The 24,259-nt window shown below is 38.5% G+C and overlaps 1 protein-coding gene across 1 annotated transcript in view; it reads left to right on the top strand.

The window, feature by feature from the left end:
- Positions 1–7,641: 7,641 nt before the first annotated feature.
- The window catches only part of RSRC1 (arginine and serine rich coiled-coil 1), a 185,498-nt gene continuing 168,880 nt past the window's right edge, over positions 7,642–24,259 (top strand). The window contains exons 1-3 of the mRNA XM_044434411.1: positions 7,642–7,667; positions 7,854–8,044; positions 16,743–16,868. Coding sequence (XP_044290346.1) covers positions 7,642–7,667; positions 7,854–8,044; positions 16,743–16,868 — 343 coding nt within the window. The remainder of the gene's footprint in view (positions 7,668–7,853; positions 8,045–16,742; positions 16,869–24,259) is intronic.

Here is a 24,259-nt window from a genome sequence, read left to right as displayed (position 1 = left end):
CGCCGGCGTTTCTCTGGGCTCTTTTTTTTCTCCCCCTCGCTCGCCTCCTCTGGCTCTTCCAAGCCCCCCAATAAACACATCAAGGGGGTAGGGAGGAGGAAGAGGAGGGGTAGGAGGAAAAAAGGGGGGAGGGTGTGGGTAGGGGGGAGGAAAGGCGGGAGGGAGGGAGAAGCCGCAGAGGGGCTGGAGAGTTAAATGGGAGCTGATGTTTCCCAACTGGAGCGCGCTTGTTAAACGTGAAGATCTTTGACAATTCTCCCCGCTAAGAGTTCAGATCTGATAGGGCTCTCGCTATTGAAGTCCCCACTATTTATACTTTGCGAAGCCTGCCCCTTGTTCGGAGCAAATTACCTCCCCTTGGAACTGTGAATGAGCCCCCTTCTCCTGGAGCAGTCCAGCAGCACCACCAAGGAGAAAAGGAGCCAAACTGGGAGAGGAGGAGGAGGAGGAGGGGAAAGGGGGGGGGAGAAGAGTCCTCCTGCTTCCAGCCCACCCACCCCCCTTCTTCCAGATCCAGCGGCCAGGGGGTTCTCTCGGCCATTAATCCAGGATTGACAAGAATCCCTAATTAATTTAATTAGGCGTGGATCTTGCGCTAGTGTCCTGAGTTAGTTAAACATGGGGGGAGGGGGCCGGATCTGCAGGGGAGGGGCTAAAACGAAAATGACAAGGCGGCAGCGCGCTTGCAGGGGAGGAGAGCGCTGCCTCCAAACGCCTCATTTGCCCGCACTCGGGACTGGCTGCGAGGGCGCTGCCGCGGAGCCCGCGCCGTCCCCGGGAACCCGGCGGCCGCGGAGGCCGGCGCTCCCTCCGATCGGCCCGCCGAACAAAAGCCGCCACATCCACGGGCCTTCGAGGGCAGGGAACGGGCGAGGGGGGCTTGCTCTGCTCAGGCGCTGCCCCACCGGCGCGGACGGCGAGGGCCGTTGAACGGAACGGATCAGCCTTCCTGCCCGGGTGCCGACTGGGAGCGCAGCCTGCTCTGAATAGTTCAGAGTCACTCGGAGTCGCGGCAGGGGGGGAAAGGGGGAACTCCATCCCACGGTTCCTAAAAATGCGTGCGCTTGTTTCCCGGGGACTGCCCCCACCCCCACCCCCACCCCCACCCCACCCCCTCTCTGTCACTTGCACTGAATTCAGTTGAACTTTCTTCCGAGTAATTTTGCCTAGGGTTGACCAGTTTCTTTGATAACTCCTACCTGCCGGTGCACTAGGGACCCCTCTCCAAATCCAGGGAAATTGTGCGCTAAAGCTGCTGGGCCTTTCCACGTTTCCACTGCTCTGTTGCTTTCTTCTATGGGGCTTTCTAGTAAAGAATTCCAGACGCTGTTTCTCTGTCTTTGTACTTAAGAATTCAATGACTTTAGTGAAAATGAATTAGACACCCAAATATCCAAGACTGGAAAGATATGTCAGATTTTCTGGATCTATACAGGGACAATCCTCAATGTGTTGGTACAAAATCTGAATAGCTTCTTTTCCACAGATTGAGCAACAGTCTAGTCATAGGGTGACACATCATGCACATTTAACTGAAAGTGTCCCATTGAACTTTGGACACTTCTGTTGTAAGAAAATATGTATAGGAGTGTAAAGTACATTTAGAAGTTTGTCCCACTGCTTTTGACAGCACTTCCTCCCTTCCCCCAAAAGCCTGGGCTGTACTTACAATTTTAAGTGCGGTTTCTGGGAAAGAAATCTTGAGGAACTGAGTGAGACTTATTCAGAATAAACATGATTATGGTCATACTACACACTGTCCTTAAAAATTACCTTGTTTTTACATTTTATCACTTGGTAAATGAGGGTATAAGTTCAGCTTTGATTTAGAATATTTATTACTAAGTACTTTCCTTTCTTCCCCATTTAATCTCATTATGTTCGGGTGTTTAAAACTGACAAATTAATTAGGATCCTAAGTCTACACCTTGGACAGAATGATTCAGAGCTGTTTAACCCTGGCTTAGGTATTGATTTGAAAAGAAACAAGCACATCTTCCCCAAGATTTTACAGAAAAAATCGTGTTATTGCTGTGTGGAGTTATAGTATATGAACTTTAGTATTAAAGACAAAATGCAAAAATGAACTTTCGAAATAATCTGTAGACAAATATAGTATGTCTCTCAAATTAAGCTGGTTAGTATTCAGATTTAACACAGTGAAACACTAAAGCATTGGACTCCAGGCAAACGACAGAATTATCCTTATTGTGCTTTGTTGATGGGGAAGAAATGACTTACTACTGTACAGGAAAAAGAAACTCACAGAATTGACAAAGTAAATAGCAAACAAAAGTCTTAATAGCAGGATCCTAAAGGTATAATTTAGGAATAAGCCCCTCTGAGTTCAATGAAATCTTTAAAGCTGGAGACACTAATCAGGAATTTTATTGGGTCTCTCTTTAAATTGTATAACTCAGTTTTATTCACGATTCTTAGAACCCTCCTCTCTCCTGCAGTTTCATTTGAGGCTTCCATCTATATACCTAAGAGAAATCAGTATTTTTAAATATGTATATACAAAGTTCGAGGTAATGTGAATGTTACCTATGCAATTCGTTTAGAGGATAGAAGGAAATGGTTTCTTTTTTCTCAGCATAAACACACATATTAATGTTCTTTGTGTGTTTCCAGCATTACTCCTGTTACTTAGAACATTATTCCCACTGTGTCTGAGGGAAAGTGCAGTTTTGGGAAAGTCTGCATAGAGTTGCAACCTATTTGGCATACACCTGAATTAGATATATTATTTTAGTATATTTATAACTAGCTACTAGTTTCAACTGTTATTGAAAAGCAAATGTTTCCCCTCCATTCTGGTCAAATACAGGCATGAGGTTCAAGAAATTACGGTCTCACTATTAACTACTGGTACAAACAGTAGGGTTGTTCTCATATTAATGCACACCACACGGCGCATCGAGCAGAGTGTAAAGGCAATTATGCCTGGGATTGCTGTTGAAGTCTGGTAATGGATTTTACAAACTTTCTTTGTATCTGGAGGCATTAAATTTAAGCATGTCAGAAATACTAACATGAATGACATTTGCTTGTGGGACCAGAGTCTGATCACTCCTCGAAAAAACAAAATCATTGCCCTATTGAATAATATTTCAGGTTCCTATGAATCAAAGCATTCCTGTGGCACCGGGCAATTTAAAGACATAGACCATTCTTCCTGACGCATCACCTAAAGCAAACCGCAGCGACTTTACCCCGTCAGACAAAAGCGCCTCGTCTTTACAGCAAAGATAGGAAATTATTTTCTCAGACAGAAATAGAGGGAAAATGTCAATGTAGCAAGAATTCCTCGAAAGAGTGAGCTTCTTTAATTACTCTGGACTTAAATGAAAAACGATAAATTTTGTTCTTACCTCCTTCAACAGGGCTTCAAACCTCCCCTCCTCCCTCAACAATCAAAACCCTAAATAGTCTCAACTGGGAAACTAATTTGCACCGAACCTCAGAAAGCCCATCATTTCTAGGGAAAGAAAATTGCAGCGTTTTAAAAGCAATTTGCAGATAAATCATTGCAATTTTAATCACAGCGCACCTTATACAGACAGAACTCTGTGATTTATTCGGGTTTGTTTATTTTTTCGGGTGGGTAATAAAGGGGGAAGGAATAAAGAAAGGGCACGAATGGCATCATTCGTGCTTGTATTATATAAAACAGAAAAGAACCCTGCAAGAACTACTGATTACATTTGCTTGTTGTTTGTACTGCCCGTAATGGTTTAAAAAGGGGGAAAGGACGAGACTGTACACCAGGAAACAGCGAGAACACGGAGCGAGAACCGAGTAAGGCTGGCCTTCCAATCGATGGCTTCGGTACTCTATTGCCTGGCTGCGCCACTGGATGAGCTTCAGGATCGTTTAGTAAGGTCTGGCCAGCGTTCAGGAGGAGGAAGGCGCTGAGCTCAAACTACGGAAGCTCGGCGGCCCTTGGCGGGCTCGAGGCGTCTGGAGGTAAATGATCTCGCGGCGGAGGCTCGGGGTTGCCGCGGCTGCCCGTGTCCCGGTGCTCGCTGGGCCGAGAATCAACAGCCAGGGGGCTCGGGTGGGGCCTATGACTGACGACGAGGACGGCGTGGGATTGAACCAGGCCCGGGAGCTTTCCCTCAGTGGCCTCTTTGCTATGCAGGGGACCCGCGCTTCTTGGCACCGTGGGTTTCTGTGAAGGGAGGGCGACCCTCACGCCTTGCCCGTGTTCACCAGCATTGCCTGCGTTTGAAGGAAGCGTGGAAAATCCTTCCCCGTGGTTTGGGCCTCTGTAGCGGTTATATGTCTCCGCGGCCCGCGTTAGTGACTCACTGCTTCTCTTATCTCTAACGAGGAATCCCTGGTCTCTCTTGAGGTCTCTTTCCTTAGAGTTGTTGGACTGGTACAGTCGCTGGGCACTGCTGCCCAAAAGAGAATTGTGTCGTTTCTTTTGCCCCTCAGGGATGAAGGGAGGGGAAAACTCGCCTCTAGCGAGAATTCCTTCTCTACGCAACTTCCAAAGAAGTGTGGGCTTTAAGTTTCGAGGACCTTTGGGCTGACATCATCAGTGAAACCCCTCCCCTGGTAATTCTACTTTCTTACCGCCATAGCCACCAAAGGCGACTATTACAGTTTGTCTCTCTCCTTTATTACTGCTGTTTGCTTCCTTGCTTGACAGCCAGAGACTGCCCAAAGAGCCTTTCTGGCTAATGGGGTGGGATATAGATCAAATAAATAAATAAATGGCAGACTGCAGTGATGTTTTTCATTATTCATTTCATTTCTGTACTATCTCACTGCAAAAGTTCTCTGAGCAGTGCACAGCAATTCATCTACTTACAATGATGAAGAGGTGAAACATTTTCAGTTTTTCTCTTAAGTAGAACCCTGCTGGGGTAGGACTTGCCTGGCAGGTAGCCAATCATGCTTGCTCTTGGTGTCAGTCCTGTTTTAAAAGATCTTGTGTGTTCTTTTGCTTGCTTTTACAGTATGGCAAATTTAACCCTGAAACATCTAAAGACTTGTAAAACCCCGAAGTGGGTGTTTTCTCTGAGGGAGGGAGAATACTCTCCTATGCTGTACTTACACAGTTTGCTCAGCAGGTCGTTTTCCATGCAAAAGTTGTATTATATCCCAATCTCCCAGCTTTGCTTGTTAGTTAGCATATTTGTTAGCTATCGCTTGGGTGATCATTTGTCTCCCGCTGTTTTGCAAGAGGCCTGGCCCTATGAGTAAGCAGAATGAGGCAGTTGGTTTTTTTTTGTTTTTTGTTTTTTTGTTTTTTTTATTTCCAATCATATGGCAAGCTGCTTGTGAGTTTTCTGTTTTATATGTCAAAATAACTTTGTTGGCTTTGGGTACTTTGCACCTTATCTTGGGTTAGGCAAACATTTGCTGTTTTGCCTCAGAATCAGTGTCTTGGGCTGGCTTTGGTGGTGGCAAATGGTTTGGACTGGCATGGTTCAGATCTAAGGTCTGAGATAGTGCCTGTTCATATTCAACCCTTTTTTATGTAGTGAGTCAGGGAGCATTGTAAGGAAGAGGCAAACAGCAGTGCAGGCCTTACTTTTTATTATTCAACCAAGCCCTTGTGCTGTTCTTGGACAACACAATCCTGTATGTATTCACTTAGGAGTATCTTAAGTTGAATTCAGTGGTTCTTCCCCAAGTCAGTATATATAAGTGGTTTACTGCCTGAACAAAGAGAAATTGTCACAAGTCCTATGTATAAGCACTGTGAAGGGACCCAAGAAGTAGTTAATCGGGTTTTGTATCCTGTTCTAGTTTTTAATGCCTCTCCATGTTTTTATAATGTTCATTCTGATCTCTCTTGAAAATAAATGAATATTTATTTAAAGCAGTTTTACCCCATGCATTAGCTAAAAAAATTATTTGAGTGACTAACAAAAGATTAGCTGTCAGACAGTCCATGCCCTGAGGCCTATGGTCTGAAAAACAAGACACATAAAAGAGAAGTGGTCATTGAGAATACTGGATACCAGAAGCTGGTAGTGAGGAAAGTTCAGGTACCAGTTATTAACTTTAAAGTTATATTAAACAACTAGTTGGAAACAGGTTTGGTAGCCTGATACACCCTGTACTGTCACCATAAACAGTCATAAAAGAGGAATTTTGATTAATGTTAATTATGGTTTATCTAAACAAACTTGACCAGAGTTTGAAGTCTCATTGGGATACACTATAGTTAAAGCTAGCTACAATTTTCCTGGTTCAGACGTAACAATAACTATACTCAATTTAAATTCAGAAGCAAATGCTTCCAAACTTCTCCTTGCAGTTGAGCTGGTGGGTAGTGTGCAGACTTAAGGGTCACAGGTTTCATTTCCATTGTGCTAAACAATGATTCAAATGTAGGGTTGGAAACCCCTTATCCTCCCAAGGGCTACATTTCCTCAGAAATAATCTGGAGGCCATATGCCATTGGTGGGGTGGCTTCATTCACTCACATACTCTCATCTCCACATGTACCTATCCATTTCCTTACCTTCTTCCAACATGGCAAAAGAGCTCTAATTGGTGCCATTGAAAGCTTTCCCTAAAACCCAGTTGCTACACAGAGATGAGCAGGATAAAGGAGATAGTAGACTGGATCAAGAGATACTGGAAAGTGTCTGTGTATGTAATATTAAGATAATTATTTTGGAATTAGGTAGCAAAATATTTAGTTCCAAGATAACCCTTATTTCATGTGCTCTTGTGGGAATATTTTTGTTCAGTCTATTTTACAGTATTATAATAGTGTAATCCTGTGTATGTGTTTTGTACCCACTTTAGCTACTTCTATTAGAAGTGGGTGAGATGTACATAACTCCCATGCATGTTTACTTTGGTGTCCCATAAGAGATTAAGTCCTATTATGTTCTGTGTGACTGAATCCTAGCAATAGGACTGCAATATGAGTGGTACTTACTTTTGCAAACATTTTTCTGTGTAGAGAACAGGATCCTTTTCTTCATTCTGCAAGTTCTTTTTCAGCTTCCCCATGATTCTCCTGTGTCTATGTCAGATACAGATATATTGTCTAACAAAGAAGTGTAGGTCCTGGCCTAGGAAAGCTTTTGTCAGTTTTATCATGATATGTTTGATCCATTTATTATATTCCACTTAAGGGCCTGTATTCCTGCATTCTTTGTGTACAGTGTTTGTAACATGATGTGCTTGAAGAAAACCTGTGGGGTGCAGCTTCTTACACATTGAATGAATATGCTCATGCCCACCCTTGAATAGAATGTTGTATAAATAATTTATGGTTTAAAAGTTCAATCCTGTTCATGTCTAGTAAGTCTTGTTGAATTGGATGGGATTTGCTCTTATGTGTGTATAGAATTGCAGTCTAAGTTCCAAACAACTAGAAAGGTAATTTGCATTTATTATATTACTTATGTACCCTGCCTTCTTTCTCATGCAAAGTGCCTAAGGTGGCTTACAAGGTTCTCCTCTTCTCTGTTTATTCCTTACAATAGTATCTCTGTAAGGTAGCTTAGGCTTAGTATGACTTGCCCAGCTAGTGAACTTCGTGGTTGAATGTAGACTAGAACTTGGATCTTAAAAGTCCTGGCCTAGCAGTCTAACCGATATGCCACACTGTAATGTAATAAGAAAATATTTGAAGTAATTTTTGAGGAACAAAAGGAAAACATGTATGAATTTGGTCTCGTTCACAAGTAGGAAAAGTGTGCACAATTACATTTTCAAGTAATTAGTTACCTAATGCTAGTATGCAGATAACAGGAAATCATTAACTGATTTAGGTCTAAATTGAAGACTAGCACATGGACAGTTATAGTACAACTATCTGTTGATACAATTGTACTTGATTTTGACAGTGTTTTTGCCTTTTTAAAAAACAGCTTGTTAAAATGGGTCGCCGTTCATCAGACACTGAAGAAGAGAACAGAAGCAGAAGAAAAAAGAAACCTCGAAGGAGGTCATCTTCAAGCAGTTCCTCTGATAGTAGAAGTTACAGTCGTAAGAAATCAAGAAGGAAGTCAAGATCGCGTTCTCGAGATCTCCAGTTTCGTTCACATTCATATGAAAAGAGGTAAACCAATTAACTTGTTTTGGTCTTTGAATGCAGACAAGCCTTCAAAAATGATAATGTGGGTGTAATTTATAGCTTGATGTTTGCTGTGATGAGGCAGTGGCATATACATTTAAAACACGAATGTCCAGCAGTGACGTAAAGAAGCAAAATATTTCCTTTGCTCTGGTGTTTATTGAGTGCTACTCTTCCAATCACATCTTTTCTGGACTGTGATAGTAGATGTCAGTTTTCTGGGAAATGTTTAATTTGAAAAGGTTCCAATGCAAATTAGATTAAATTGCATAGGGTCATTTGCATATGAAAAAATTTGGCCAGCATTGGAAAATTCTCTGTAAAGATCCAATTTAGAAAGTTAATTTTACTTGTATTTAGTAAACAAGAACATTTTAAAGAAATAACGCATGTTAATTTGTGGCCCAGAATATATCAAGTATTTGACCTGAAATGTTTGAGGAAAAAAATTGAGGACACTTAATGTGATGTAAATGTTACATTATGTAGAAATATTAACATAACACTTACAAAATGTAAAGACAGTAGCATGTACACCCTTTACATTGTTTACATTTTTGAAAAAACAAAGCTACTACATACTGTTGACACACTAATTCTAGCAAGTTAAAAAACTTTGCTTGATGTCTTTGCAACCATTCATCTTCTTTAGCAGAGTTCAGCTCTTTTCTGTTAAAGTAGCTGAGGCACCTTCTGTTTCATGGTCACTACTTAAGTTTTTTTTTTTTTTTAAGAACTTTCAGGTGCATACCATCTGACCTGCTGATTATTTTCAGTGTTTAATAAGCCAATAAATGCTCAGAACACGATCTACTAAGACTTGTCTACTTGATTTCTTGTGATGACTATTTTTTTCCAGGTTTTTAGGTGCCTTTCATGAAAAATTCAGTTTGTGTCTAGGTATCTTCTACAGTGAAGACAGGTGCAGGGAACACATGCAAGTTTTGCAGTGCCCTTGCTTTCTTTTAGAACACTTCTGTCTCCTTTGTCTTCTAGCAGTCCATTTACATCCCTAGCCAGTTTTTCTGGCTAATTATTCAGATGATCCTAATATTCCTTGCAAACTATTTCATACTGTCTTTCACTTTTTTCGCTACGTACATTTCTTTTGATAAAAGTTGTTACATTTTTTCTATTTGTTTGGGTAAGAGTTCCACTTTCTGCAAGAGTATATTCATATTGGTGTTCTCTTGGACATAGTTGTACCTTTCCTAATTTCCTGTTTACATTCCAGTTGAGCTTTTGTTTTTGTGGTTTTGAAAAAAATCCCCAAAGCTTTCTGGAGAGATTTGATCTTTGGGCTTCTTCTTCAAGGTCCATATAAGATAAATGATGAGGTTTTTCTTTTACACAATAGAAGATACAGGTTGTCTTTCCTCAGGTTAAGTTTTGACATATTTTTGATAATCTGTTGAGAAATTATGTTTTTACATCAAGGGAAGGCATCTTGTTGAGTGATAAATGGATATGCATCATCTTCAAGAAGACTGAGGCTTAATTTTTCACATGCAATAAATATATATACGGTTTTTATATAGCTGCTTCCAAGCCACTTACTGAACTTTCTGTGTGATATCCCTATTTGGTATTAGCTTATGAAATATTATAGTCTGTCCTTAAAATCAAGAAATTGGTTTAGAAAAAAATGAACAGAGAGGTTGCAGTAGTATTTACTTGTTATTGCTGTATTTACTTGTGAGAAATCACCAAAATATCAGTGGTTGGGATAAGGCTAGTTTTGGACTTCTGAAGGACTGAATTTGCCCTTCAGTCCTGTAGTTCTGTACTTATGCTCTACAGGTATTTTAAATGGTTGCTTCTTTTAGATTAATGTATTTCATATTGAGAGATAGATCAGTCTGATACTATTTAAGTTTGTATAGTCGGATAGCTTCATATGGAATGAAGTCAAGGTAGTTTTGCCTTCAGAAGTGAAAGCAATGCTTAAATATCAGTGAGATGGTGGGAACATGTAGGGAATCTGATTATGAAGTTGGATTACAGTTGAATGGGTGGGTTAATAACACCCCACCTTTCGTTCTGCACCAAGTCTGTCCATCTTCTTTGCTTTATGTGAACTCTGTTGTTGTCTATTGCCTGATCTATGCTTTTGCCTCAACTGCTGCTTTTCCTTTTTTCTTCATCCCTGTTCTAGTTGTGGTTCATCTTTCTGGCCTTGTTATTGGTGGACTAGAGATGGGTGAATGCTTGCATAATGAGATTGTTGTGCTTTGCTCAAAACTTTGGATAATATGTTCCTATTTTCCTAAGTCTTGTGCTGACACCTGGTTGTGTTTATAGATAGTAACTGTATATGTTGATACTTGTACATTCTTGTATCTGCTTTGGGGTTTCAAGTGTGGTGGTATTTGTAGCTTTCCTTGGTTGTTAGGCAGACTAATAGCTCTGAGGTGAGTGTAAATATCATAATAACAGTTCCTGATGTTACAATGGCATTTGTGGTCTACTAATATTGAACATAATTTCACTGATTTGGTTTTGTTAATTCCTTTGCAATCGGTTGTACGTGAAGATGGAAAACAGTATTCTCTTTGGGAAGTTCAGATAGGTTTAATCCTTCAGCATTTTTTCTTGTCATGTTTTTATTATTTACATATATCCCCTGAAGGGACATAGTGGGATAATATCAATTGCAATGCCCATATTATACAGATGACATGCAGCTTTATGAATATCTCTCTTATACTGCAGATATGACTATCTGACAGATAACACCAAGCTTGAGAGACCCTGAGGCTGGATGAGAACCAGCTGGTATATTTGAATCCAGAAAGATCTAAGTATTTGCTTTGAGGATTTGGCTAGCGCCTCTCTCTTGACCTCGATCTTGGAATATGCCCCTGGCTGTTAAAAAAAAATCTCAAGGTTATGATGGTTCTGGCTTATCTTTCAGGAATTAAATTACTGATAGAAGTAAATGTTTCATCTTCAGTTTAGTAAATAAATTCTACTCTTTCTCAAATGAGGACAAAGTGGTATTAAAACAGAATCAGCCATTAAGATCATCTTAAATTGTCATGTATAAGATCTTTTGTTAGCAGAGAATCTCCTGCTGGATCTAATTCCCACTTTCTGTGTTGATTGAAGAATCTTCAATTCAGATGTTGTATAAGTTTAGAATTTTTTCTAAAGCTGAACTCACATGATCGTGTACCTTTCAGTTTGGAAATGAAATGGGCTTGCCCAGATAAGTTACTCATAGATGGAACTGTGATTGAATTTCAGCATATCTACACATAAATGGAGAACAAAGAGGAATTCATGAGTTTCTGGCTTGGGTCTTTCTTGATATGTGTTGTTTTGGGGGTTAAATTTCTAAAAATGAATTTTAAATAAAGCATAAAGATTTTGCATGCAATATATTTGACTGGAAGGAAGTCTGAAGGGCAGGTTTCCTCCCAACCAATAGATTGACCTATGTTATAATGTGTGTAGGATTTTTATCTAGAACATTTTTGTTCAAGATAAACACCTGGCTTTGTCTCCCTTTTAACCTTTCATTCATAAAAGTTACAGAAGCATACTGTAGTCTATTGCACAAAATGGTTTAACCTAAACCAAAGCTTAACCATTGAATATAAAGTCTTAGCAATCCCCTTTGGGCATGAAAGCATAGAACAGGGTAGAGTTTGCCCTGGATCCCTTTTTGATTATGAGGCCATGCAGGACCTTTTTCTTCACATGCAATTCCTACTTTGTGGTCACATGAATATAGCACAATATATGTGGTGATAGAACTTAGTAAAGCACCACATACCAAAGCATGGTGCTGTAATTTCAGGAGAAGTAGAAATGTGAACGGTCACAGTTTAGCATTTGTGTTTAAAGCACAAGCCCATGTAATAATGCTAAAGCTGTGGAAGAAGTATTGAGTCATGTTGCCATTTTAGGTTTCTTTTTTGTTTTGAAGCCCAGAGACTGCACAGTTGCACACAAATGCAGATTTTAAGATGGAAAAAAGAGTGCAATTATTCAGTGATGTGGGTTTTCTGGAAAAAATAGAACTGGAAAATTTTATGGAAAAATTTCCAGTGCTCTAAATATTGTTATCTAATTAGCCATGTTTGGCTAATTTTACTCCTCAAACACCCTCAATAAGCACACAAAATATTTCATATTTGGTTAACAGAACGAAAACTATAATCCATGTCAATTGAATAAATATATCAAAAATTGTTCTAGTACAAAATATTTGTAGAAAATATTTTGAACTGAAATAGTTGCTTAGAGGGAAATTAAATTAATTCTATAATATAGTCTATAAGTTACATGCAAACACATTCAAAGCTTTATGGGGAAAGTATTTAATATGGATATTGTAAAAATTTAATGACAATAGCACACGCTTCCTTATACAGCAGGACCCCTATATCCATGTGGAGAGGTCCTAAGGGCCCCAGTGGATGCCTAAAAACACAGATATAGCCAACACTCTGTACCAGGGTAGCCGAACTGAAGTTCAGGAGCCACTTGTGGTTCTTTGAGCTTATTTTGCAGCTCATTCCTATGGACGTCCATTGGTGCCTGCTTGCCGCTGGCTGATGCTGCCTGCAGGCATCCACTTGCGGCTCTCAGATATCTGACATTTATCAAATGTGGCCCTTTCATTGAGCAAGTTTGGCCACCCCCTGTTATATATTCGACATATACATTTCTTTTATCACAATTTCTTACCATACATTTTAGCAATCTCAACATATGATTTTTTTTCTTTCCCTATTAAAACAAGAATTTTCACTTAAAGGAAGTACTTTACTACTTTTCTTTGGTACTTTATGGCATTTTAAGACTTCGCTTTGGCACTTTATGACTTCTCTTTCAGAGTGAGGTCAACTGTGGTTAAAAGAAAACGCAGTAACAACCCAGCAGATGTGGGGTCTTGCTGTATTTAACAAAAAAACCCCCCTATATCTGAATCACTCTTTAAAGAATATATACCCAAAGAGACCAAATAAAATATGCTTTATATCAACAATTTGTTTTTCTTTTGTTGAAATAAGTGTAGGACCTTCAGCTTTATTCACTTTCTGCACTACTTATCAGTTCCATTTCAAGTAGAGAAAAATCTGATTTAGAACAGTTATACTAAAATATGTATGTGGGGCTCTGGACACAGGCTGGAATCTGGGGTTGGTGGCTGCTATTGTACTCATGTCCCGATTTTGGGCAAATGTTGACCACAGTGGGAACAGAATGCTGTACTAGGTGGACCATTGGTCTAATTCAGCACAGATGTTTTTGCATTTTTAAGTGGAACAAATAGTGTTCACAGTTTCAGTTTCATTTTTTCAGTTATCAGTTAAGGGTTAGTGTACCATGTATAAGTTTTGTCCAGACCCAGCCAGGAGCTAACTGCATTCTGCACAAGAAGTGGTTGCCATGCCTTATTTTTCAGATCCCCCTTGGGTAGCTGAGCACTAGGGTTTGTCAGTGCTTGCCTTGTTAAGGGCGCGATCGGGGGAGATGGCCGAGATTGCGGTTGCGTTCATGCAGGAAAGATGGACGCAATCATGGGCGAGCTCATGCAGGAAAGACGGGCACGATCCCAGCCATCTTCCCACTTGGGGGAGGGGAGATGGTCGTGGTCGCCACCCAATTTGGAGTTCGCGACCTGAGTAAAAAATTTTATGAAATTTTTGCAACCCGATTTGGTTGTGAACCGAGACATTTGTGAGCTGAGGTACTACTGTAGTGGTAATGTACAATAGAATATAAATCTAATAAAACCAATATTAAAATCATAACTAATTTTTCAAAATACAGGGAAAATAAAATTTTTGGCTTGGTACCAAAATGAGTGAAGGGTTGGTGCCAGGCACACCTCTCTGATAGTCACCTGGAACTCCAAGGATAACTCTGGGTTGAGGAGCACTTCAAAACTATGTATCCTGTCCCTTAAGGGGGAGTGCAACCCTGTCCAGAACAGGGTGAAAATTTTACTTATCTAACATGATTGATTGTAGTGCAGTAGTTCCAAATAACTTTGGTTAAACGATGTAGAAATTTTCCCATGGAAATTTTTCTGTCCAGTAGATAGTAGTACAAGTAGATTTTCATAGCTGTGCAGTTGGGTAGGCATGTGAAGGAAAATATATTTAAAAACTTTGGCCAGCCTTCCTAGTGGTCCAAAGAGAAGAAATGGAAAGAGTAACTACAGTTTTCCTGTCTGTAAATCCCATTCCCCATTTCTGGTCAAAGGAGAAGATGGGGAAAATGGCACAAAAACTTCTACAGCTTTGAAGTGGCTCCCACTGGTATGAATTTCTGCTAGGTTGGAACTTTCAGCTCAGTAGATTATGGACACTATAGTCACTACAATAACAGAAATGGTCTGGAGGTGGGGAATAGAATATTCATGGAGAAAGTGTTAGGATGCAGCACTGTACATGTTTAGGCATATATCCCATTGATTGTTGTATTTCTGAGTAAATATGCATAAGAGTTTGCTATAAATTGTTGACTTAATCAGAAATCCACACATTTGTCCACCATGGTGAGCATCTGTCTCCACAGTTTGGTGGGAGGGAGGAGGATTCCTTGCAGTTCATTTCACAAGTGCTACAGATGCATGACATGCTTAACTTGGAGGTGATCCAAGCACCTCTAAATAGTACTGCAGACAAGCTTTTCTTGAGTGTGGAATTAGGGAAACATCTCTGACTCTGTATTCTGTTTGGGAAACAGCTTAATGTTTGGAAGAAGGAAACTTTATTCTTCATCTAAACAAGTGGGAACTACAAGTTTTGTCTTCCAAAGCCAGTCAGAATATATGGACATTTGCATCTAATGATAGGAAACTAATCTCAAGTGAAACTAATCTTAAGTGAATTAGACTGTGCTGTCCCATCAAATTAAAATAATTTCACTGAGAGCCAACAACCTTCCCATGCAGTAAGTGAGCAAGTTGTGAGTTTGAGAAGTTGAATAACAGGAGAGGGGATTTTTTTGGGGCAATATTTGCATGGGAAATTTCCTATCGTCTTAAATTGTTTTGGTCTGCTTGGATTATATGTAAGTTTGTTTTTTTATTTATTCCCTATTCTTTCCCAACCCCTGCTTATAGATTAATATAGACAATGAAAAATGTATACTTCCTAGAGTTAGCCACCTCTTCCCTACAATTTTTCATGGGTGGGATTGAGGTTCATTTTACCAAAAACAGTGGAGGCAACCTGCTGCACATCTGGGATGTTTGTTTGCAAAAGTGGATAACCAGTTTGAGTATCATGTAGCATCTCTTCCCAATAACATAATAGAGCATAAACACCAAAGTAACGGGAATTTCTGACATAGGTGTTACAAGTAAGAAAAGTGGTGTACTCGTATAACTTCTCTTCTTCGGTATATATGGATAGTTAGTGGGTTAGGGCTAAAATAATCCATAGACAGCCAAATGAAGTATTGAATTATCAAATAAACATTTTAGAGTTGCTTTTATTTTAATTATAAGACGATTTCTATGGGATTTTCCAACATATAGTGCCCAACATAGCTCTGCGGTGGTGCCCAGATTATGGAATGAGCTCCCTGGAGAGTGCGTCTGGTGCCGAGTTTATATTCTTTTCGGCGCCAGGTCAAAACCTTTTTATTTAAGCAGTATTTTAAAAATTAATATTTTAATTGTGTCGAACAGTCGCTTTGATTTTGTCTTTTATGTAAATTTTTATTGAATTACGTTTTATACATGTGATTTTATTATTATTGTATTATTGTATTTAAATTTTATGGATTGTGAGCCGTCCCGAGATGCCAAGGCATAAGGGATGGCATACAAAAGTTTTAAATAAATAAATATTTGATTAAAATCTGATTAAAAACAAAATAACCCAAATAATTTAAATAGTATCATATGATAAAAAAGAAACAATTAGAAACAGGCAGGGACAGCTGGTGAAGCTAACTATGTCAAAATGATTTGCCATATTAAACACTTGAATTGACAAAATTGACCTTATAAACAGACAGGGAAGTGGTAGCCATGCTGATCTCCTAGTGCAGAGAGTTCTGCAAGCTTGGTTACTGCTACCGAGAAAGCCCTTTCCTTGAGTTCCTACCAAACATAGAGGTGGGGTGTGCAAGAGTCTCTCAACTTAATTTCATTGGGCTGACAGGATCATTCGGGAGATTTCAAGGGTGATTTCAAAGTTACAGAAACTTCATAGAACAATTTGCAAAATTATACAAAATAGATTATCTCAAAGTTAACACTTTCTAAAATTGAACTAAATAATAAACTACAGCAAAATTACATGAAGTAGTGAAAATATCTTTCACGGGCAAAGGGTTAAATTCATTTTTATTTCTACATTTAGTGCAAAATATTGGATCAAACTAGAAGTAGAACATTTTTTATCCGGTCCGTAACAAAGTTGGTTCCAAGTAGGCATTTCATGGGGGTGGGGAGGGAGGAAGAGAGAAAGATTCAGTGCATCAGTACATCTAGAGAGAAGTTCTTATCCACAGTTGCCGTCCACCTCACCACTGAAGGTGTGGGCAACTAGAGTAAGGCCTATAAATAAAGATTGAGTAGGTTTTTATGCCTGCGTGCATGTGTGTGTTTCACAGTATATATGTTAGAATGCCTGACTCAGTGGCTGTGTAGGTGAGGAACATTAACTACTTTATGTCCCACTAAATTTTCTGGTGATGTCTGTTGTTTTAGGCACAGACATCGATCTAGTAGTAGCTCTTCATATGGATCCAAGAGAAAACGGAGCCGGAGCCGATCAGGAGGACGAGGAAAATCATATCGGTCTCAGAGATCAAGATCAAAAAGCAGAACAAGAAGGTATGAGAATGTTCCTGTGAAAATAAGATAAACCACATGACATATTTCTAATCTCAACATCTGTGGTGATAGCTATCCCATGTTAATTTTAGGTGCTATATAATGTCAATGCAACAGGTTCAAATAGCTTGTTATTTGGATGTGCTGAAGCATGCTAATAGTTGTTGGCATCAGATATTCTACACTGAAACCTGAATGTATGAAATCATAATAGACTTCTGAAATAGGATATTTTGTTTGTGAATCTGTAAGCTGTCTGAGTTTGACAACATCCTGATGTTCTGTAGAAACCATCGTCTTTTCTTAAAGCTATTACTGCCAGTGATGCTTTAACACTTTTCTTTAAAAAATGTAAAAAAGAGTACATTCAATTTTAGAATTCAGAAGAATGTTTAACTGTAGATGCAGATGTTTGTGAATAAAATGTTTAATTTTGAAAACATCAAGTTTTACATACAAATTCTTGGGTTCATAACATTTTGTTTTGATGGCAGCAATAGAAAATAGGAACCACATTTTCACACTAAGGAGAACTATATATTTGATTTTAAATCAGGAAGGTCAGTAGATAGGGAGGAAGCCATTTGCTGCCAATATGCAGTCATTATGAATGATACAGAATGCCTAAGGACATTGTGATATAGGATTGGGCAGATTCAGTTGTACATGAAAGAGTTCAACATACAAATTAAAATTGTATATATTTTTGATTCTAATATTGTTGATGATAATTCCAAATTAATGGAATTAAAAATAATTTAAAAAGATCTTGTCTACTTTCTGAGGGAAATGGAAAACAAATGCAGAATGTCCACAGTCTTAAAAGAAAAGGAAATCTGATCTGGTGCTGTGGGGCAGTGGAGAGCTAACTTGAGACCTAAGGAGGGATTGTTTTGGTGGCAGTGACACCTGGAGAACTTTTTGCTGATACAACTGTATTGATACTTCCTTGGCAGTGGTAAGTGGTTGGAGTAGATTGGGTGGAATAGGCACACATGCTTGCACATGGTTGTAGCTGTTGGGATAGTGCTAAGCTCTTGTTCGGATCTGTGAGTGTGGGGATGTCTCGGTGTCTGTGAAAGGGGCAACATTTGGGAGGCAATATGTGCAAAGTGTGATTGGGTTTAGATGTCTCCTGCTTCTGAACATGAGTAATAAGTTGTTTTGTAATGGGTGTGGATCTGTAAATGGCTTGAAACCTAAAGCATTATAGATTGTCCTGCCGGGTAACCTGAACTGAATGGTAGGATATAAATTGAATGTATGAATCAGTAAATAAGAATGAGTTTGTTAGCTTGTGTATGATGAATTTATGTAGCTTTATGTAGAACAGAATCCCATCTGTAAATAAGGAGTCAAGACCCTTTACACTAATTTCTTGTTTTGTTACTTACTGGTATATTGGATTTAAATTTTCTTTATTTTTTGTTCTTGAGAATACATGGTGATAATTCATTTGTTGCTACGTTTAAAGCTGTTATGTTGTGCCCTTGGTTTTATGTAGATGGTTTTCTTTCTTATATACATGTATGTCTGATTATCCTGAAATCCAAGGTACTTGTTTAATCCATCTCTTTAAACAAATCACTTTGAGCTCTACCTTATGGAAATGTTCAGATATATAGTCTTCTAAGGGAGATACTACGTGCTTTTATACATTTCCAAGGATTGTCTAATTTAAAAAATACTTAAAACTCATTCCCTTTTAATACTTAGCCTGGGTCATCAAAGGCTATTTAAAATAAAGCAGTCCTATTGAAAAGGGCTTGTGTTTGGCCTTTGATGGTTTTGTCAGTGAATGGAGACTTCACAGTTACAGAAAATGTAAGAAAATAATTCAAGGTTGTATATAACCTTTGTTCAATTATTTTGGGACAAGTTTTTCACATTTTGACCCTATCATGAAAGCCATGACATTTTGCAATATAATGTACTTTCATTTAATGCTGCATTCTGTTTTTTCTTGTAAAAATTAGGATTATAAATGAAGTTTAAGCACTTCACTCTGCCAAGTGTTAAACAAAATCAATTTTGAAGTGCAAACTCTTAATTCAAAACATGAAAGTTAATTGTTTTCCTTTTAGTTATCTTATGTATTTTTTCCAATAACAAATTTTCTTCATCCTGCATATTGCAATTATTTTATTTCAGATTGAGGCTCCCTAGTAATGTTATAAATTTAAAATTGTCCTTTAGCAAAATAGTAAGATGCAAATAAGACTTAATAAGATCACAAACTGAATTTTAGCAAAACAACCAAGATTTACATTAAATTAGGAATTTAAAACTGATTTAGTTTGTTTTACTGAGCATTTGCTTAATAACATTTCTTCTTCTCGCAATTTTTTTAAAGACAATAATTCGTCTGTGAAATGTAGGCACATGCTCAGCAGAAAAATTGAAAGCAACAGCTCACTTTCTGAAACCACAGATATAGTGATATAAAGAAATATTTCAGCTCTACAAAATTTAATAAATCATCCCATTTCCTAATTTGATCATATTAGATGCTGATGTGGAAGAAGCATTTCAAATGCCATCTCCTCATTAATATACATCAGTCTGGGGAATGGAATAGAATACTTATGCAGAGATGTCACAGTTAGTGTTTCTTAGTTTACTAAGTGGAACAGGTTGATGTGATAGTGAGTGCTATTTGTCAATGTCTTGTTAAAATGGTTTGGGTCGAGTTATGGAGTCCAGAAAGACGGTGGCTGATAAATCAAAAGTGGATTGAGTGGACAGGAGGCAGTGATTGATACTGTGACAGGATATGAAGAAAGGAATCTTGATACAAGCATGCACAATATTGAATATGAGAAGGAAAATGACCCTGGAGTATGGATATTATTCAAGGAAATGAGAATAATAATATCAGTTTGAAATTATTGCCGTGAGAAGATTAGGATACGGCAGTTCTTATTACAGTATTATATGTCTGTTGAATGGTAGCATTAGAATTCTGTACAGTTCATGAATGCATATAGTACTGATATATTTTGGCAGGCACAACAATTATTTATTCCTGTTAATTGTGGAAGTTTCTCTTTCTTATGCCATGCATATGTGCTGTATAATTTAAGTTCTCATATTTTCAAGACTTTTACAGATTTTTAAGAAGGGGACGAAGAAATCTTACTTTGTCAACAATTTTGTTCTACAATTGTGTTGTAATACATTAATTTATTTTTAATTGGATGTTCTATATAAACAGATTTGACTTTAACACTCTTTCCTGAAGTGGTATTGAAGATATGACAAAATAGGTTTGGATGACATACATTTAATGTATGCAATTAAACAGTTTTCAAAGGACTGCTGAAACATGGTTTCAGTATTGTTAGGATACAGCATAATTCTTATTAATATGCTTTTACTGTAAATCTTATATATTTTTTCATATCTGTTGAATTCATGTGTTGTTTTCCCATAGTACTAGAGCCTACATTTATTTTTTTATGCAGAAGATAATTCTAGTCATGTAAGCTAATTGTAACATCCCATACTAATATATTTAAATAAGATTACTATGTCTATGGCAACAGTGTACTTCCAAATGTGTAATAAATTTCTTTGAAATTTCTGTTACACTGGAAACGTGAGTTATATTTAAGAACTACAACTTACTACTCTTTGAGATATGGCCTAATGGGAGGTTGTCACTCATGAAAGGCGATTAGAGGGTCTTGGCTGCTGACCTCTCCAAAGGAAAGCCACTCCCTGACTGGCAGCAGGCACCAGCATCTGATGAGGAAGCTGGCAGAATGCACTCAAGGCCAACCAACCAAGCTGGGAAGGTGAAACTCTGATTAGCTGACAGGTGGCATTTCAAAGAGGGTGGAGCAGGAAGAGAGTGAGGAGTTTAAAAGGGAGACAGACAACTTCTCATTAGGGAGGGAGAGAAGAGAGGTATCATGGAGTGAAATCTTGAAACAAGGGGGAAGGAAAGAAAAATAAAAAGGACTGGGGGAAGCTGGAAGCACAAAGCAGTAAGAGATGAGATTGTGGAAAAGGAGGTGAGATGTTCTGGGTTGGTCTGAAGCACTTATATGAAGTGGCAGGAGACAAACAGGTAAGAATATGAGGACAAGTCAGTTTGCCCTAAATGTTGTTTAATTGCAAAAGGAGCCCATAAAGAACAGATTCTAGAGGTCAGTTCTATTTATTTGCCTCACAGATCACTTGCCTGATTTTCCCCAAAGAGAGAAATAAAATATATCCTTTTGTTAATTTGCACTTTTTTAAGGGTTTGTGATTGTGATAGTAAGGATTAAAAACTAATTTCTGGCAAAAAAAAAATCTGTATATTCATTAAAATGCTAAAGAAATCCTATTTCTGACTTTATGCTACACAAATATTCAGTATAATTGTAAAATGAAGCTGTTTTTAAATATGAACCATTAGTTTGATTCACAAAGCTTATGTAGAAAACAGCTATTACTTCTCACATATGGTTACAGCTTATGTGGTATTCATATTAATCATTAGGCTGGATTCCTCAGATATCTTTTCTAAAAGGCCACTGTTTTGTGTGTGAATGGGCATGTTTGTGCCATATATTCCTTAAACATAGATGTGTAGTCATTACGAGAACAAATTCTTGCAAAGAATAATGTAAAGTACTACAAATGATAAGGATTAAACAAATTAACATGCTGCTTTGCTACAAGTCAATGCTATTTTGAAGCTGTTCAGAAGAACATCTCTTCTGTTAGAAGGAAAGGGCAAATACTGTGCTTGCTATGTGAGTATTACATTTGGACTTCTTTGTTTAGTTCAAGACAGTAAAGTCTAGGAATGATATTGACATGTTGCAAATAATTCATAAAAGAGAATTATGACAATGAAAGGTTGAGAAGCCAAATCATATGGGGAATGATTTGGAATACGGTTTGTAAAACTTTCTAAACTGATAAGCAACATTTTAATGTAGACATCAGAGGTAGTAGGCGTCATTCTTTGGGGGATCATTCCTGCACCTCTCCTGCAAAACCACAGCCTCCCAATTCCCCCCTCCTTTTTTGGTAACATAAAGGCAACCATTGGAAGTCATGCTGCTGGTTGCTGCATCACCCTTGGTTGGGTCCAGCTGGGACGTTCCTGGCATCGTGGGAGTGTCATGTTTGTGAACTGACAGGCATGCTCATTGGACATGCTTAGAACAGAAAATAAAATCTGGTCCAAAGGCAGGAGGCAATCGTTCAGATACTCTTCCAGAACTACAGAATAATGGTGATGATCATGCTTTAGCTTCCACTCACTTGGTGTCCAGCCAATTATGTGTTCCATTTCTCAGAACAGAGAGATGCTAATGGGTGCCATCAATGCAGTCGCATGGCCATTGATGTAGTACATTTGATTCCAGCAACACACATGAGAGCAGTAGCTGTAGTTCTGTGGCACTTTCCTCCGCACTGCCTTCAGTCATTTGCTGTTGTTTGTTTAACTGAATCAGTTTCATTTTCAAAGGTATACTTAGTTTAGATTTTTTAGGGTATGAGGAAGTGGGGGTATTTGTAAAATATATTTTTGAGTGTGAGGGGAAATAGGTCTTGCAAAATTACTTTTACCATTAGGACAGGAAGCCCTTTGGCAGTTATAGGTGGCATATAAATATGTGAATAAATAATAAACAGGACACTGCCAATACATGGCAATAAAATAGCACTGATTTGAATGAGATGTAGAGTCTGCCAGGCAAAAAGTTATATTTCACCCACAGCTGTAGTAGCAGAAAGGACAGGTAGAATTACACGATTTTGTGCTTTGCTGTGCTAAACCAAGGAGAGATGGGGGAAGTTCACTACAGAGAGAGCCTTTTTTCTGAACTAAGTGTCCATAGTGCATGGATGCATCCTCTCTGTCACCTCCTAGCTTCTCTTTGCTCATTGATTTTCCTCAGCATATTTTCATTCTATACTGCTAGGCAAGTAATTAAAACAGTCCATCTTGGAAACAAGATGAAGGCCAAAATATGTGACGTTAATGTAGTAAGCACATTTTTGTATGTAAAATGCAAAGTTTTAATTTTTATGAGCATTATTGTTTTGCTTCCATTTAAAAAAGGAATCAAATATAAATATTGTCCATACTGCTGCTTTTACATAAATATATGCATAAATAAATAATGGTGCTTTCCTACCTATGCCAACTTCTAAGTAAGATTCATTCAGTTCAATGAAACTTTCCCCTAAGTGTGCATAGGATAACAACCTGAAGCTGTATTTAGAGAGCGAAAGAGCCCATACTAGCTAGGTCATTCTGGGAGTGGTAAGACTTATTTCTGTCTAACATATATAGAATTGTAACCTAATTGAAATTGAGAGGTATATATGACATGGAAAGTAGATATGTGTATATTGTTCATTCTTTATAACAGTTAATTCCTGAAAAGAATAGGATTTGGTTAAGTAATCGCATCTTTCCACCATTCTTTTCTGTTACCCCATCTGAATTCTTCTGTCTGTGCTTAGTTTGGTGGTATTAGGTTTGCGACCTGGAGTGAACTTTAACAATAAGATTGCAGGTAAATAACAAAAGAGGAAAAAAGAAAACAACCACTTTACTCTCTTCTTCTCTCAGCTCTTTTCCAAAAATACTGAATAGTTTTCTTCTGTTTGTATAATTGAAAACCAAAAACAATGTTTCTCGTATGTTGGGGAAGAGGAATGTGGCGAAGAGCAACCTGAAGACCATTGTAAAGTATTTTTGTGTGTGTTTGTGTGTGTGGGTGTGCATGCACACACACATTCTTTGACAATGTACTTCACTTTACAAACAAAATATAATATTCATATGCCTGCCTTTTAATGAAATGTTCTCAGGAAGTTTCACCCAGTACAAGGTTAAAACCCAGGTTAAAAACAAACAGCACAAGAATAAAGGAAAAGGAATAGTCTAAAATTATCTGGTTCCCCAAAGATAGATATGGGCATGAGGTGAACCTGCTTGTGGAGGACATTGCATTGCACACGGTGTCACCACCAAGAAGGCCCCCTTTCATGCATGCATGTACTGTTGAACCTCTGGTGCACTCACTGGAGTCTAACTGTCCCATTTTTAATGATTCAGGTTTGGAGGATGAAATTGTTTGTGAAACTGTGCAGCCACAAGCTGTGACTCAAGATCCTGGAACTCAGCTGGGGAAGACAGTAGAAGAGATTAGCCTACAGGAACACCGACCATACCAACCATGGAGTACATGAGCCCATGGCAGGGGATGTTAAAATAGGAGGTGCCTCCAGTGTAGATCAACTCTCCCCTTCAGAGGTGGACCTGGTACTCAGCATCAACACTGACAAGAAGCGCAGTGGAGGCATGCCCATTTTCACAGCATGCCTTCTCCCATGTTGGGGCACAGACAGGTTCATAAGCAGAGCTTTGAGAAATG

The sequence above is a fragment of the Varanus komodoensis genome, unplaced genomic scaffold, assembly GCF_004798865.1.
Source record: "Varanus komodoensis strain SLA01 unplaced genomic scaffold, ASM479886v1 scaffold28, whole genome shotgun sequence".
Taxonomy (NCBI): domain Eukaryota; kingdom Metazoa; phylum Chordata; class Lepidosauria; order Squamata; family Varanidae; genus Varanus; species Varanus komodoensis.
Note: the sequence above shows the minus strand (reverse complement) of the source record. Positions and strands in the feature narration are given on the sequence as shown.